This window comes from Tinamus guttatus, unplaced genomic scaffold (assembly GCF_059628265.1).
Source record: "Tinamus guttatus ecotype Peru unplaced genomic scaffold, ASM5962826v1 Tinamus_guttatus_pri_ptg000336l, whole genome shotgun sequence".
NCBI classification, from domain to species: domain Eukaryota; kingdom Metazoa; phylum Chordata; class Aves; order Tinamiformes; family Tinamidae; genus Tinamus; species Tinamus guttatus.
Window position 1 is genome coordinate 808,884 of NW_028288870.1, and position 18,388 is coordinate 827,271.

The 18,388-nt window shown below is 44.0% G+C and overlaps 1 protein-coding gene across 3 annotated transcripts in view; it reads right to left on the reverse strand.

Moving 5' to 3' along the window:
* Positions 1–18,388, reverse strand: part of NHSL1 (NHS like 1) — a 174,994-nt gene that overhangs the window by 25,403 nt on the left and 131,203 nt on the right. For 2 of the 3 annotated variants that reach the window (XM_088529684.1, XM_088529686.1), the window contains exon 3: positions 7,283–7,410. In XM_088529684.1, the coding sequence (XP_088385810.1) occupies positions 7,283–7,410 (128 nt within the window). Of the gene's footprint in view, positions 1–3,936; positions 4,009–7,282; positions 7,411–18,388 lie in introns of all 3 variants that reach the window. The other variant, XM_088529687.1, reaches the window with a different exon arrangement.

Below are 18,388 nucleotides of genomic sequence, written 5' to 3' on the forward strand. Positions count from 1 at the left end.
GGGTTGGAAGGGACCTCTAGAGATCATCTAGTCCAACCCCCCTGCATACGCAGGGACACCTAAAGCACGTGGCACAGGACTGCATCCAAGCGGGTTTTGAAGATCTCCAGAGAAGGAGACTCCACAACCTCTCTGGGCAGCCTGTTCCAGTGCTCTGTCACCCTCACTGTTAAGAAATTTTTCCTTGAGTTCCTATGGAATTTTTGATGTTTCAGTTTCCGGCCATTTCCTCTAGTCCTATCAGTGGCCACCACTGAAAAGATACCATGACCGTCCTCTGCATTCCCTCCCTTGAGGTATTTATATACACTGATTAGATCCCCTCTCAGCCTTCTCTTCTCCAGGCTGAACAGGCCCAGCTCCCTCAGCCTCTCCTCATAGGGCAGATGTTCCAGGCCCCTGATCATCCTTGTGGCCCTGCGCTGGACTCTCTCCAGCAGCTCCACATCCCTCTTGTACTGTGGAGCCCAGAACTGGACACAGTACTCCAGATGCGGCCTCACCAGGGCTGAGTAGAGGGGCAGGATCACCTCCCTCGACCTGCTGGAGACGCTCTTCTTAATGCAGCCCAGGATCCCATTGGCCTTTTTGGCCACGAGGGCACACTGCTGCCTCATGGTCAACTTGTCGTCCACCATGACACCCAGGTCTTTCTCCGCAGAGCTGCTCTCCACAAGCTCAGTCCCCAGCCTGTACTGGTGTCTGGGGTTATTCCTCCCCAGGTGCAGGACCTTGCACTTGGCCTTGTTGAACTGCATGAGGTTTTTCACCGCCCAGTTGTCCAGTCTGTCCAGGTCCCTCTGGATGGCAGCACAGCCCTCTGGGGTATCGGCTACTCCTCCCAGTTTGGTATCATCAGCAAACTTGCTGAGGGAGCACTCTGTGCCTTCATCCAGGTCATTGATGAATAAATTGAACAGGACTGGACCAAGGACTGACCCCTGGGGGACCCCACTAGCCACAGGCCTCCAACTAGACTCTGCACCGCTGATCACCACTCTCTGGGCCCTGCCATCCAGCCAGTTCCTAATCCATCTCACTGTCCACTCATCTATCCCACACTTCCGGAGCTTGCCCAGGAGGATGTTGTGAGGGACGGTGTCAAAAGCCTTGGTGAAGTCGAGATAGACGACATCCACCGCTCTCCCCTCGTCTATCCAGCCGGTCATTTCATCATAGAAGGCTATCAGGTTAGTCAGGCAAGATTTTCCCTTGGTGAATCCATGCTGACTACTCTTGAGCACCTTCTTGTCCTCCATGTGCCTGGAGACAACGGCCAGTATGAGCCGTTCCATCACTTTTCCGGGGACGGAGGTGAGGCTGACTGGCCTGTAGTTGCCTGGGTCCTCCTTCTTGCCTTTTTTGAAGACTGGCGTGACATTGGCCTTCTTCCAGTCTTCCGGCACCTCCCCCGTTCTCCAGGATCTTTCAAAGATGATGGAGAGCGGCTTAGCTATGGCATCTGCCAGCTCCCGCAGCACTCTGGGGTGCATCCCATCAGGGCCCATGGATTTGTGGGTATCGAGGTTCCTTAGGTGCTCTCTGACCCAATCTTCCTCTACCCAGGGCAAGTCTTCCTCTCCACCCGCTTCTTCTCTTGCCTCTAGGGCCTGGGGCTCTAAAGGGCTGCCCTTGGTAAACACCGAAGCAAAGAAGGCATTGAGCAACTCTGCTTTTTCTGTGTTATTTGTAACCAAGGTGCCCATCCCGTCCTCCAGCGGACCCACGTTCTCCCTGATGTTCCTTTTGCTGTTAATGTATTTGAAGAATTTTTTTTTGTTATTTTTAACGTCCCTTGCCAGCTTGCCTTCCAGACGTGCCTTAGCTTTCCTTGTCGCATCTCTGCACTCCCTGACTACGTTCCTGTATTTCTCCCAGGGGGCCTGTCCTTTTTTCCACATTCTGTATACCGCTGCCTTCTGCTTGAGCATTGCCACAAGCTCCCGGCTCATCCACGCAGGTCGCCTGCCCCCTCTGCCTCCCTTCCTACACACAGGGATGCACTGTTGCTGGACGTGGAGGAAGTGCCGCTTGAAAACTAACCAGCTCTCTTGGGCCCCCCTGCCTTCTAGAGCACTAGCCCATGGGATTCTACCGAGGAGGTCTCTGAAGAGGCTAAAGTTGGCCCTCCTGAAGTCCATCGTCGCAAGGCTACTTACAGCCCTGCCTCCTCCTCGTTGAATCCTGAACTCCACCAACTCATGGTCACTGCAGCCGAGGCTACCCCCCACCTTAACATCTCCTACTAGGCCCTCCCTATTTGATAGCACGAGGTCCAGTAGCCCACCTCTCCTCATCGGCTCCTCCACAACCTGCGTCAAAAAGTTATCGTCGACGCTCTGCAGGAACCTCCAGGACTGCTTATGCCTGGCTGTGTTGTCCTCCCAGTTGATGTCGGGGTAGTTGAAGTCCCCCATGAGAACCAGGGCCTGTGACCGTGAGGCAACATCCAGCTGCCTATAGAAGGCCTCATCAACCTCCTCGTCCTGGTCAGGTGGCCGGTAGCAGACACCCACCACAGTGTCTCCCACATTAGCCTGCCCTCTAATCCTTACCCACAAGCTCTCAACTCGCTCATCCTCGACTCCCAGGTTGAGCTCCATGCATTCCAGTTGCTCTCTCACATAAAGAGCAACTCCACCACCTCGCCTTCCCAGCCTGTCCTTCCTAAAGAGCACATAGCCTTCCATGGCAGCGCTCCAGTCGTGCGAGCTATCCCACCACGTCTCTGTGATTCCGATGAGATCATGACGCTGGGACCGCACACAGATCTCCAGTTCATCCTGCTTATTCCCCATGCTTCGCGCATTGGTATACAGGCATTTCAGGGAAGCAACAGAGGCCACAGGTTTCCCAGGAGGGGTGAAAGAGGACCCTCCGTGATCATTTCCTATCCTCACTTCCCCACTACCATACTCCCGCTGGCCGCCATCTGACCTGGGCTGTGCGGTACCGCTTGCCGCGTCAGTGTGCCACTCCCCTTCCCCCTTCTTGCCTAGTTTAAAGCCCTCCTAACCAGGTTGGCCAGCCTTTTTGCAAAGAGACGTACTGCAAAGAGACGTAGATGAAAGGGGAGACGTAGATGAAAGGGGAGACCAGCTGATGGCATCACCACCATGAAGCCTCTAGGAGAGTTGCAAGTCTACATGCGAGTAACAAACTACTTTAGCCCCCTTAACACAACAAGCAAAATCTTGAACCCGACCTTCTCAAGTCTCTGGAAACCAGTAAGATACTAAGTGGTCTCTTGCAGATACTGAACTGACAACCAAGAGTCCTGCCGAGTACACTGGCAAAACCATACTATTCCCCCCCCCGCCAAATAGGCAGAGTACACATTTCATCACCCAAAGTTGGATAGACTGCGACAAGGTAAAGTTCATAAGCCAGGTGACAGGACCAGGGGATAAATTGCCTCAAGTTCTTTGGCATGTAAACACTTTCACAGACAGAATAAGGACATAATATAGTGCATGTCTGGAACCAAATACATAGCTGTATAGCTGCTACTCATAATTTTAAAAATGATATATTGGTCCAAATTAGGATTTTTTTTCTTAAAAAAAATTAAAGTTAAAAAAAAAAGAGAGAAAAAGAAAAGAAAAATAAATCAAACACACACACTCTTCCACTGGTGAGGATGCTTAAAAGAGGCAAATGTTAATAGAAGGATAACAATAAAAAAAAAAATCTAGTTTATCAAGTATGTAAAGGATGCCATATGGCAGATAAAAAGCCGTAATGAGAAAAAACAAAAGGACATGAAACACATGACAATTTTTTGCTGAGTGGCTGAATTTTTTCTTTTTGACAGAAAACAGAAGCAGGTTATGACTGAGGACTACGAGCGCAACAGGACTGCAAACGTGCTAGTGCTACACGTAACATCAAGCTGCAGGTTTGGCAGCTGGATGATGCCGTTCGTGGGCAAGGTACCTTGATGCTCCAGGGAACCAAGTTACAGCAGGCACTAAGGCAAGACTGAGAGATGCAGTCTAACAGACTAGACTGTTGAGCAAGAGAAAAAGAAACAAAGAGAATGAGTGACAAAAAAGGAAAGAAAACAGAATGAGAACACACAAATAAGACAAAAAACATTTAAAATACATAATGCACTCATTTCAGAACACGGGAGGAACCTGAGTTTCAAGGTGATGTTTCAAGATCTTAATACTGGGAAAACAGATCCCTAGCGAAGGACAGGAAAACTTTTCAAGTACTGTCACCAACAGTGGTATGTAAGAGATGAGAAGAGGAACACTGGCTGCAGTACTGCAGTGAAAAAGCCAATGCATCAAAAAAATAATTTAATCTCTGACAAACTCAATTAGCATCAGCAGCAATACACTGAAGGGGAATTGGGTCTGTGTTCCAGTAATACAACTTGTGAGAATCAACACAAAAGTAAGAACGTATCTCCATATATTTCATTGTGTATCATTCAGAGTCTTCAAGTCTCTGCCCTCTATTTTGTTTTTACGCATGTTTTTGAGTCAGGCTAACAGGCCTGTTAATCCTCAGCAGTTTTCCTTTCGAATCGCAATTGTTCAGGTCCCCTTAGACTTTTCCCTAAGAATCCTGCTCAACCATTCGTTTGTAGTATGAGTAGTATCCCCTGGTGGCACATAACTTACCTCTACAAAATAAGAGTATGTTTCTGGACCTAGATCTTTTATTTGTGTGACCTAAGCCATGGCTTCATATTAGGTCTTCAGAGAAAACAGACAAGTGGAGTATCTGGCTACAGTATATATACATATATATATACTGTATATAATACGTTTTTAGGGAAATAAAAGAGTAGGAAAATATGGCTTCCTTTCAAAATCACCATGCACTAAAAATTATTTTTTTTTCCTGCAAATTGACAATTATGTCAACTTAGAAGACTGCAAACAGTAAATAGCCATACATCGATTATTATTCTGGTATCCTCAAATTTCAATGGTTAAGTACTACACATTCAGAATTTATATGTTTGTCTTTTTGCTTTGACAAAGACAACTACAAAGGTTTCATTAGGTGGTTGTTACTCAAGAACTGGTCTCCTGACATCTGAAAAATGACTGATTCAAGGCACCAGACTTACTAGAAGCACATAACATTTTATCTTTGGGTTATAACTCAAGTTCACAGAGCTGTTTATGGTATGTTTGTTTAAAACAGAATAAAATAAAGTTGCAGGCCATTACATAAACCAAAGCCACTTAAAAAAAAATACTGAGCAAAGGACACTCCAACACATTGAATTTGACCAATAAAGGGGAGTCATGGTGTAGTTTTATAATCAATTAACATCTTTCTGAGCTCTACATAAGAGCTAAGATTAAAGTTCCAAGATAATCAGTAACATGGAAGACTGGAAATTTTGGCAACCATCTTTCTCCACAGCCCTGAACCATGTTTGCAGGAGAAAAAAAAAAAACATATCTACAGGAAACTATGAAACTATTCTAATTCGAAATGATTCTCTGTTCCAGGAGACATAATTATTTGTATTTTTTTTCAGAACACACAGCAATCATTTGTAACACCTTATGTTCAGATTATATTCCATAAAATGTTATAGATTCAGAACTGTCATTCTTAGATAAGAGGTCTGCCTTACCCATGCTAATATATTCTCACTCAAATAGATATTTTTTAAACTGTATTTATCTTTTTTAAATGCTACACTAGTCTCACATATCAGTTGGGTCACAAGCTGCATAGCACTACCTAGGACAAGTTGATAATAAGTACGTACATCCAAGAAGTATAAATTATATTAACAGCAACAAACAATTGATATTTTCCCCCAATGCAGATTATGACTCCACTGATTTCAGCAATATTTTGCCAATCATCACCATAACGTATTCCGAGGTATTAATCTGCTGAGCGTTCCCTGTTCACTGACAGTGCAGGCTGCAGCATACAGCTAGCCAGGGTGCTGCAGCACTGCTGGCCAAAACAGATGCAATGCAGTGAAAACCTGGGTGGGAGTCAGCACACATACCACAACAACTTTCAGCGTGTGATTAAAAGACATTGAGGACAGAATCAAAACCACTTTGTGATGGTATTCTTCAAGCCCACTTCACAGAATTTACATGCTTTGTACAGCAATAGAATTATTTGACCGATGCTACAGCAGCACACATAGTTCAGCAGTTATTCAAAAAAATGAAATGGTGTTACAGTCAAGGACACCCTTCCTCTCTCTAAGCTATGCTCTGTGCCAAAGCATTCTAGAATATCTGCTCGAAAATGTCAGGAGCTCTAACATTTCATGTTTGGACGGGATCCAGTGCAACTTGCTGTCCACCTCAGCACTAGTACCACAAGCCCTGTCATCAAGGCCAGACACAGCTAGTAGTCTTTCAGAGTCCACAGGCACATAAGGAGAAAGTAAGGACAGAGGAGGGAAACTCCCCTGAGTTGCAGACATATAAACATGAGGCAAACAAACATGGCAAGTAAATGCGGCATGGACAGGCAATCTTTCACTCTGCAGTCACTTATGCAAGTGGCTGTGATGCATTAGGACAAAACCTTTACTACTGAAGCTGCATAAATATATTACAGAGCAGTTCAAAGTTTCAGTACACTTTCCTGTGAGGGTGACAGAGCCCTGGAACAGGCTGCCCAGAGAGGCTGTGGAGTCTCCTTCTCTGGAGATCTTCAAAACCCGCCTGGATGCCACCCTGTGCCACGTGCTCTAGGTGTCCCTGCTGGAGCAGGGGGGTTGGACTAGATGATAGTTTTGTGCTACTTAGAACTATTCAACATTCATTAAGTGTTGTTACTCTCTCAGGTACTACTGCCTCGCAGCTGTTGCAGCTTTGCTAAAATATGTTGAATCTCTAGAGGTCCCTTCCAACCTCAACCATCCTGTGATTCTGTGATACTGGTGACGAGGTAATAGCTCTTCCCAGTAGTGTCTTGTATGTACTTAACAGTTTCATAACAGCTCCCTGGACGGGTGTCTTCTCTCCACAACGTTACCAACCTCATCCATGCTTTTTTACATCTTCATCATAGCAACGGTAGTGTTATTTAAATACATGGGTAAAACTGGGATTTTTAGGAATCTATGAAAAGTCGGATAATCTAAAAACATTGCAATTCTAAGGATAAATATCTATCACCTTATGAACCTAAGGATAAATATCTATCACCTTATGAACCTTTAAAACGATCTTTTAAAAATCCTATGCTATTTAAATACTAAGAATACAGCAGACAATTAAACAGTACTATGCATTTACTCCTCCCAACACTTCGCCCTCCCCATCATTACCTTTTGCTCAATTTCCTCATAATCGTCCTGGTAACTTCCACAGATTGCACTGGAGGAAGAGGAGAAGGTTGGGCCCTGAGAGTAATACTGAGAGCTCCGATAGCCATCCCTCCGCAGCTTGTCACACTCTGCAGAAAGAGAGAGGGAAACAGGAGATTACAAGAGCCAAAACAGATTATAACCGGTGTGCATTGAACCTACAAAGCATATTTAATATATTTACCATGCATTAGCATTTTATGTCTCTAGCAACAGAACACAAAGGTGCATTTCTGGTATACAGCTCTACATTTTCTTCTCTCACACATACTACACACATATGCTCACATGTTGCATATACACACATCACTTATTTAACTTGGGAGATTACAAGAGCTTTGGAAAGACTATGCAGAGAAGGAAATTTGATTTATTTATTTTTTAAGTGAGGCCTGGCTCAGTGTCTGGGCAGATGGCAGGATCTTGCAGAAGGGGAGACAGAAGCGTGCTGCGAACACGGGGGTCTCGCTTGCCAGGCCGGTAGACATCCAGTATGTGCCTTACGCTTGCAGTGATGATGCTGCTCACTACTTAAGCGCCATCTGCTAAATAACTTTGGCACTGACCACTTGTCTTGTCTTCCTGCCTGAGGAAGAGACCACTTAATGGGATCTTGGAGAGAGAAAAGCAAATTAGAGGGAACTCAAAATCTCACATCCCCCATTGAGTGTGTACAGTGCATAACTGAAGAGTTTTCGGAGCTCAAAAAAAACAGCAAGAGCAAACTTGCATGCCCAGTCAGAACGGCCACAGCTCCAGTCGGCAGCCCCTTCCCCACCCCCCATCCAAATTTGTCATATGCGTCTTCCTTTCCCCTAATTAATATTCAGTGTGATTGTGCTAAAGAATAACAGACGACAGAGCATAAGGAAAAATTAAATGTTCAAGATGTGGTAACCAAACTGATCTGCCCAGTCAAACTGTTAGCTTTGCATTTCCAGATACAGAAATCTGAACCTGACAAAAGACAAGGAAAGCCAAAAGGAAAATTATTTAATACATTCTTATATAAAACCTTAAGTTTCTGCACAGCAGATGTGCATAATTACATCACAAAGTGCTTCTGTGATCACTTGCTGCAGAAAAGTATTCTGCAATTGCATCATTTCAGTCTGCTTATTTTGATCTCCTTAATATTCCTGAAAATAAAAAATATGGAGTGTTTATATTGAGGGGAAGGTTTTACAGAGGCTTTTTCTTCTCTTTCTTCTGTGCAAGCAGGTTAATGTACCTACAACAGGCGCAGCGCTGCGTGACAATTTCATCCATACGGATTCCCCTGCGTGTGTACATCTACACCAAGCACGAGATCTTAGGATTTGGTGGTTCGCCTTCTCCATCAGAGCCAGGCAGATGTCCTGGCCTATCCCACATTTCCATACGAGGTCAGAAAGGGCACTACAACACAAACCTTTCTACTCTCTCAGTTTGAAGACCGAGGCCACTAGTGGGTTTTGAGATCCGCATCATTTACTATGCCCCAAAGCCACGGGGTTCACAGCCATGCTTACCCGTTTGTCACGCGTTAACTCGCTCCTCGCTGCCGGCACCTGGCGCGATGCTGCTGCCCTGCACGGCAGGGACGGACCAAGACTGCCAGGGAGCTCCGGCGCACGGAGACGCCCGCACCGCTCCTGCAAACCTGGCTCGAATGGTGCCGACTCCAGCGCACAGCACTCACGAACACGAGCGCACAGACCCGCTGCTGGCCACGAGGAGCCACAAAGCAGCCACTGCCAGGGGGCTGCAGCAGAGCGCGGCCCAGGGAAAGACGCATCCACTCAGCAGCACGTGCACACTCACCTCAAATTACGCCCCGGGTGTTGCATTATCTTGAGCGTACCTGATCTCATCAGTCACATTCCTGAGCACACATGAACTCAGTCTGTTTCCACAACCAGCCCAGCAAGTACAGGAGAGGAGCTCAGAAACTTCCCCTGGGGGGCATGGCTGGGAGGCTGGAGCCAGGTCTCACCAGCTCCCTGGAGCGCTGTGCTGGGCATCACCACCTTCCACCGCCTCTCAGGCTTGGTGTCACCAGGGGAAAAGTCATACATTAGTTCTTACCCGTTTCCTTCTACTCTAGCAATGCATAAAATTGCAAAACCTCCTCTGTACTGTAATAGCGCTTTAAAATTACTGTGGTCATATCATGTTATAGCTTAATTTATCCCCATTTATGTGGGAAGGTTTAACCCCTCCTACAAACTGAACTTTATCTGAGGTTGTGTTTTGTTGTTCACAAGGTGGTTTCTGTCAAGGATGAAGGAAGCGCATGGGACATCTGGGCAAAAGCTTCTCAGAGGCTCCCCCACCAGTCTCACAGCCGTAAGAGCAGGGTGGATGTGATGTGGAAAAGATAGATGGTGTTTTAAAGCTGTTGGTGTCCAGTACCATCACACCTGAGTGCTGTCACATAACCAACTGCCAATATGCCTGCTCGGCATGCTCTTAAATTTGGTAGGAGACAAAAGCCTGCCGAGAGGTGCTTGCTCCTCAGCAGCAGCAGCCAAGCTAAGGACCACTCTCCTTTCCTACTAAATCGGGCAGGCAGGACAGGGAGTTTGTGGTCAAGATCAGCACAGCATGTGCCAGAAGCGACCTAGCACAAGGACTCCATGGAATGAAGCACAATTCCTCACGGGGACTGCAAGCCACAAACACCTGCACAGCTTAGAGAGCTTTGCAAAAATTACTATGTTTTATTGGCAATACCTTCACCTGCTGCAGGGCAAGGTCCAAGGATCAGACTCCAGATGAATAACCAGACCTCTCAGTTTTAAACCCTTACAGCCTCTGTAACATGTCCCAGCCCAACAACTGAAAACACCCTAAAGGCTTCTCAATACAGGAGACATCATCATTCCTGTACTGGAAGCAGCTCCCACCTCACACTGAACTCCACTTGACCCTGAGCCAGTAACACACAGCAGCAAATCGTGCACACACAGTGATTTACTGCTTCTCAAATCATTTGAAACCCTATTCTTACACTGCAAAAGTCACACATCACTTGGGTGAACAAGCACTGGTACCTCATTAATGCGTTTGACATGGTATTACTGTAGAAAAACAGGATTAGCGCATACGTTGTCTGCCTAGTCAGACACACACAATGCATTTTCTCAAGGACTGTTTTATAGGAAAAGAACTGGATATGTTTGGTCTTTTTTCTTTGCCTTCAAGCTACTTTGGCAATACTTGTACTGCAAAATACCTGCAGAATTGCCTGCCACGAGAACCAGTCACAGGAACTTGAAAGTTTACGTGAAGCAAAATGTATTACTCTGCCAGCCACACATACTATAACTAGTTGGAGATGAATTTGAAGTCATTCTCATAAGTTGTCTTTAAGTTTTTCTTTTTATTGAAAATTTCCTGGGCAAGACAAAGCATTACTTTTCATGGGCTTCCTCATTAAGGCTGTGCTTTTGCCTGGAGGCATCAGACCCCTCTATTTACCCGTGGGCAGGGAGAAGGGCTCCAGGTGCCAATTTCCTTGACTTGATCCCAAGGATCTTGCTGCTAAGTACAGCCCCAGGCCACAGCTTTCTACTCCCTCACTATCCGCCAGTCCTCCACACTACAGGCCTGATGTTGTAGCCATCACTTACTAAATCATTTCCTAGTGAAGCAATGAAAACCAGAAAGCAGAGGTACCAGGGCTCAGAAACGTCCAAACCTCTTGGCCAACTGCTAAAATCCCAACCCAAAATGTCAGGCTCACCACAGGAGTTTCTGTGAGCCCTGTGAAGAGCAAGTGTGCTGCCCAAAGCTACAGACCCAGAAACTCTGTAACACACACGGAGAAAAGGAAAGACCGGAGGATGCTGTGATGGCCTTCAAACCTCCCTGGTGCGAAGAACGGACAGGGGACAAGGTGACAGCTGGATCCGCATGCCTGAAAAAATAACTCTGCTAAATTCAGGGCAACTTCTTGGCAGACCCTTTCATGTTGTAACTTGTATTTTGTAGGGTGGGTTTTTTGGCTTTTTAAGTAGGGGCTATTAACTGCATGAGCCAGCTAAACTGTCAACCACAGAAATAAATCTGCTGACTAGCATATTAAAACACATTTATCGGTTCACTCTCTGGAAAAGTGCTCTACTGCCTGAAGTCAGAAATCTTTTTGATTGTTTTTCTTTTTAATTTTAAACATTGTAGTCAACCCTTTTTTCAGTAAAGTCACAAAAACCTTTCTTCTGTAAGTCATAACTAAAAACATAACAGCTTTTCAAAATCTGTGTTACTTGTACCTAAAATTATCAGACAGACTGTAGTGCAATATACTCGTTTTCCCTCATAGAAGTGAACAGGTTACATGACAGCTTTGTTACTCCTACACTTTTGGGACTTTATGTGTCACAATGTATTTTAATGATCACAATAGTATTATCACTTATTTGTTTTAGAAGAAACTTTTACCTCAAAGTTGATGAATAATCTCATTCAATTTTCATTGAGTTCATGCATATTTTGAGCTTATTTTTCCTGCTGAGCTGAGACATGTAGGACTTTGTGGGTTTGTTATAGACCGGACTGGAGGACGAGAGACCTGGACTCCAGGGTGAGAATTGCTGCAGTCTCACTAATTCCAAGCAAAACACACAGGATTAGAGTCAGGAAAAGACTATTTCAGCAGACAGACCTTACACTATCTAAATTTCAAGTACATGGCTGCTAAATTTGGAATCCAAGTGGGTACCTTCACTCTGCAACAAGGGGGTGCAGGAAGGCACCTTAGAAGGGGACCAGCTAAGAGGTGGATAGCAGTGAGGGTGACGGAGCACGGGAACAGGCTGCCCAGAGAGGCTGTGGAGCCTCCGTCTCTGGAGATCTCCAAGGGCCGCCTGGATGCAGTCCTGTGCCACGTGCTCTGGGTGACCCTGTGTGTGCAGGGGGTTGGACTAGATGATCCCTGGAGGTCCCGTCCAACCTTAAGGATTGTATGACTCTTAAATTGTCCTCTTCAGATGAGTAACAACCAATATTCCAGATCCAGCACATCTGAGCATTCTTTTCAGGAGAACAAGGACTTAATAGGGATTTTGACATCTCCTCTCCCCATTATATGGTTTTCTTTTACCTAGTAGTTGCTGAAAGTTAGGAAAGTATTTTCCCAGTTGGTATGCATTTATGAGTTTTTTTTTTTTTTTTTTAAGAGAAGAACACCAGCCAAATTTCCAACTTTCTACTACTGTTCTCTAAACATCAGGCAAAACGGCTGCCACCTTAAAATAAATTAGCCACAACTGCATTTTGCACAGGCCTGATGACAGGAGTGAGCACGCAGGCACTCTCTAAGCAGAGGTACCAGCAGGATCCATGGAGGGACGTGGTTGCCCCTCAGCCTGTTTCTCACCTCTAGCGAGAGCCTGGCAACAAGAGGGTGATTCCAGACCAGACACGATGCAGAAGTGCAGTTAAAGGGGGAACTTTCAGGGAGGTAACCTTAAGATAAAGAGCTTGCTGAGGTCAGCACTGGGATCATACTGTAAAACTGACACCTTAAAGTTCTCCTTTGCTTGGTCATTGGCTCTGCCTCTGGGACTCTTACATTCCCTCATTTGTAAACTGAGGATAAAGACGCACGGTTGTTTTTTTGTGTGTGGAACATGCTGAACAAATGGAGAGCTGTACAAATGCAATCTTTTTTTAAAAAAAATGTCAAATATGCTAAATATGACTTAAAAAAAAAAGTCCAACTTAATTCCAATATAGTATCTAATTTTGTCACTGGATCTAAGTATGAGGCAGGCAGCTTGCCTCTACCATTCTATATTCCTCTCAGGAATTTACTCAGCTTGGATCAAATCCCATTTCCCTTAAATGCACAAATACCCATATCATTTCCAGAACTTGACTATCACAGGGAGGGTTTCTATATCAAAGCCTTGAAATATGTTGCAAAGCCACAGCAGTGGTGCACTTGTGTAACCACTGAACTGTAACCAGTGCTGACTGCAAAGCAAGTTCATGAACTTCTACTATAAAATATCCGCTGCGCCGCTTTGTTCAGACTCCCGTTTTTATGGGTCAGGAATTTCAACAGATGTACTACAGGAACAGCCTGGCTGAAAGACTGACTCTAGATATCATGGCTAATGCTTGTCAGCGGAACCACTGACCTTCCCTCCTATTTCCCTCTCTCCTCCTAAAGCGTGATTTTATATCGCTATACCTCTATCTTTATTTTCACATCCAACACATATAGAAAGGTATGACAACTCTGCAGACCGTCAATGCTGATGCCCACCACAGTCCTTTCACAAGCAAGTCCTATAGAAAGTGTCAGGCTTTTCACCAACCCCAGCAGGAACACCAACTTTTACTGTACTGAGGACCTCAAGAAGGGTCCACCAAAATCATAGCAGGACTCCAGAAAAAGCCAGCAAAGGAACTAAGCTTACAAAAATAATAACATGAAATTTGTTGTTAAGGGTGCTTGTAGCTGAATGACCAGAACAAGAATATACAGACAGCTGCCTTTTTCCTCTTCTAAACATTTTTTACTCAGTAGTTAAAACAAGCTGGACCTAGACCATGTGCTTCAGAGTTCGCCACACGTGTGTGTGTAGCAGCACCAGGACAGGGCAGGGCGAGGAGCTGTATGAAACCCCATTGCTGACTTATACAAGCAGCAGGACCAGCTTATACCACCTTAAAGTGATCGTAAAACCGCATCACTGAAGTAAAACAAGCATACAGCTAATTTATTTTCAAGGGCACCAAATCAGCCACATCCTGCTGCAACATGAAAACACCTTTTACAGTGTTAAATGAGCCGATGCATATACTTTTGATTGCTTCTTTATTTCATTCTTGCAGCTTTTCACACAGATAAATTTATTCCCTATCATGGATCCCCCAGGTAATCTGTACAATCTACCCGTTTGGAAAACCTTTCTAATGGCCCCCAAATGAAGCAGCCATTGCTAATTGGATTTGTTAACAAGCTGTCACTGGGGAGTGCTCAAAATAATTATCACCATTTGTCTTGAGTTAATTTAAATTTCCACAGAAGTGTTATACCACTACACTTACTGCTGACAAGATGTCGCAAGTTTAACAGTTTCTATTTTCTACTTGCTTTCTCTTGAATGTTTAATGTTGGCATTTAAAAACAAATTAGCCCCACTTTTTCTCTAGCATATTTATAGATATTTGCTATTTCTTATACAGCTAAGTGCATCTGACATAGAAAACCCCTATGTATTTCTTTTTAATTACTCCTAGAACACAGCTTTTTTGACATTAACATTATGTAAAATACTGTAAACAAACATGTATAAGAATACCATGTAAGGTGGTGATAAAGAGAAAAGGAAAACAACTGTCAGTCTGATATTCCTTAGGGTGGACATTGCCTACCTAGCACTGAAACAACTCTATCACATGTAATACTTACGCAAATTGCTCTCCTCCAAAGAGAGATTTGAACAGCTCTTCAGGCAAATCCAATCCCTCCCAAACAAACACACACAGACTAAGCACACAAATAAAAACTTCTTTTAACCCTGTCACGGGCAATATTTTAACTTTATCATATGTATATGAAGAATATGGAAGCAGTCCACACTATATCACACTACGCCTTTTCGCAGCCAGCACTGTTATGCAAGTAAACCTAAGAATATGGAATTTAAATGTTCCACAGGAGCGCAGTTTTCCAGCATGAGAGCAGCATTCAGAGATGGGAGGTTTACATTCTCAGCCAAATGCTGTTTAGTTGCATTTGAATATTTTTTTTAATTCCTTCTTAGGAAGAGCAGGTGCAACATGGAACATTGACAAAACCACAAACCGAAAAGGTTGGGGTACATGGATAGAGCCACGGACTACAGAAACTAAATGTTGAGAAGCAAGTTGACCTCTATCTATTGACTTTGTAGCTACAAGGCCTTTCCAGAACATATGGTCTGGAAAGCCTTTAATGATCTTTTATTTCATTACATTTTCCAGATAGTGGGGAGCACATCTTGACATCTCTCTAAACCTGAAACAGACCTATTGTTAATATGAAGTGGTTCCCCCCTACTTTGCACCTCTTTAATGAAGCACAAGATTATTTTAAATCTGTAATCTTCTCAGCAGGATTATCAACTGCTAGGGCTGACCCTAATATTGCTCATCTGAACAGTGATAAGGCAGATGCCCTGAGAAAACAAGGCTAAACACATACCTGTCTGGAGGGTCTTCCAGCAAGACATAATAGAGGCTTTATGAGTAACTACTTAAATCTGTTTTTATTTGACAATGCTAACCAGATGTCTTCTGGAAAACAAATCGGTTACTTAATCACTGCTGCTTAAATACATTCCTTGAAAATGTCCAAAGCTAAACAGAAGCTACAGTCAGCCCAGCTCAGCTCCTCTGATAGTGAATGAATCATCACAGACACTGGAACAAGGAGCCCTATACTATGTTCAAAGTTTGAACCAACAAAACTACACTGGGGGGAAGGAAAAAAAGGCACCACAGTCAGTTGTGCAGAAAGCCTCTGCAGCTACAGTTTGGGGTGGGGGGGAGTGCTGAAGTCACCATATTAAATTGTTTGCACTATTTACAGGGGTGCAATTCCCCTTAGAGTCCCCTGGAAGCCACAGCCAGCCTAGGTAATAAATAGTTATGTGTGACAAAATGTCATCATTGATTTTAGCTTGACCCGAGCAGAGCGAGCTTCCACAAGACCCTTCGAGTACTGGCCATCACCTGAAAGCCTGAGACTATTTAAGTTTTGGCAACGTTTGCTCTTGAACATTAACATGGGTGTGTGGTCCTTGGAAGTCTTGTCTGTAACAGCCACAAATCCAGTTGCAAAACCTGGTGCAACTTTCCTGGGACAGACCCTTGCCTCAACCCTGCTTCCTCCCAGCTCATGAGCAAGTGACAATATGCAACAGTGGCACTGGTCCTCCTACCCCCATACTCCCCCTTTTTTGTTTAATCAAAAGTGTGCTAATACTGTTATGTGCCAGAACAGAAGGAGAATTGTTCCTTTGACATCAGACTATATATACACCTTTCTCTGCCTCCCCTCACTCAAACTATACTAGAATCAAGTATCATTTGAAAGAAAAAGGGAAAAAAAAGGGGAAGAGAATTGTGATGAAAGCTAGGACTCTCCGAGGCCCACTGCATTTCGAGTTACTTTAAGTTTTCCTATGGACTGACTGCTGACACTGAAAACCGGCCCAGAACATAGCCAGGCACATATGATACACTAAGCAGTTAATCAAATCAACACCATGTCAGTCCTTGTGCCTCCTCTGCGCCTTCACTTAATGCTTTATTGCTTCATACTTTCAGACTACAGCTAGCAAAATGAGAATTATTCTCAATTTACTTAGCAAAAAAAAAAAAAAAAAAAAAGCATAATGGTTATGTTGCAGGTGTGGACAACAGCTATCCTACTGTTGCTCTTGTACCATACTCCTGGCTGAAGACCACCATGCATTAGACATTTTTTCTGACACTGAGCCTTTAAACACCACCATGCTGCCAATCAACCAGCCAAGTGCATCTAGGCACTGTGGAAGGGATAGTGCCTAATTTACGGTGCTGCCCTCTAGTTTGCAAGAAACACCTGCTCAATCTCTGGGTCCCTAATAAAGCTCTGGGAACCACTGCAGTAGGTGCCATTTTCCCTGTTTGCACAGAGAGTGAGCTGCCTTTGATAATAATGAGCGCAGCTCAGAACAGCATTAACCTCCTGTGCCTGCAGTGAGCTCAGAGCAGGTGAAGTCACTCAGTACTGGCAACATGAGAATAAACGAATCAAACACATCACTGAGACTTGGAACAGAACACAGGGTGCAATAGGATAGGGTTGTTTTCAGGACCTCAACCCTGTGCGGAGCTTCTGCTCTTCCTCCTACCCAGCTTTTTCATAGTCACATTTCAGTTTCAACATTAATTTCTTTCCATCTGCATGTTTGGATGCTGGAAACCATAAGGTGACTATGGAAACATGAAGAAGATGTCACTTAACATGGACTCTTTCGAAAAGGGACACGAGAGCAGCTTGGCTCCTGAGGGCAGCCTAACACGTGTCTTGGACAGCAAATGTTTGATACCCAGCGAGTTGCCCCATCTGCTCCGCTGGTCGTTCCAAGAGCCTTGCTGCCCGTGAGAGGAATGGGAGGACCTTTTTTAGCCAGTGGAAGCAAAGCCTTTAAAATAATGGTATAAACCACCACAAATAAAGAACTGCAGCATTTTGCAAACATTTGTAACAGTGCAATGATATCATTATTATAAAGTGCGACTCATCTACTTCAGCTTCTGTTCATCTGCTCTAGCCAGCAGATTAAGACGTTGAGAGCTCCCCTTAAAAAATAAAGTTTTAAGAAATAATGCAGTCTGGGCTAAACATTTTCAAATACAAATTTTAGTTAGCAATTTTAGATTTTAATAAAGTTACATAAAGATATCTCAGTTCTTGAGAATAAATACAGTGCATCACAAATTTTCCAACTTCAACATGCTTCATTTTACAATTCAGATTACTAAAAAGCATGTTTTTTAACACTTCAGATGGCATCTAAGCACACATAGATAAGCATAGCTTTATCTCAGTTCTGAACAAATTTTAAAGTAAGATCTCACCATTCACATATGAAAGAAACTTTGTAAAGTGCAGGATTATCCCTTGATATCAAGAAGATGAAAGTTCAGTTCATAGGTCAGTCCCCTATATAACATCTACTACTATCTGCTGCTTGCTGTTCTGAGCACAATGAGCAGAGGACATTTCAATACGTAATCAATACTTAGCAAAGTCACAAACTTGAACAAGAGATAAGGAAAAACACATCACTTTTCTTCCTGAAAAGTAGAGTATAAGGATATCAGCAGGGAGAGCACTTGAATACTCCTCAGAATTTAGACACCATACCTGCTGATGTCTTTTGTTCCTATATCTTTTCCTTAGCAAACTTTTTTCCCCCTTGGGAACAAAAGCTTATTCTAGAAAATGCTTAGATTCCTATCAATTTCATCATTTAATATTGTCAATAATTCGCTGAGCTGTTAGAATTGGAAATAAATAGGTTTGACCTTGTATTA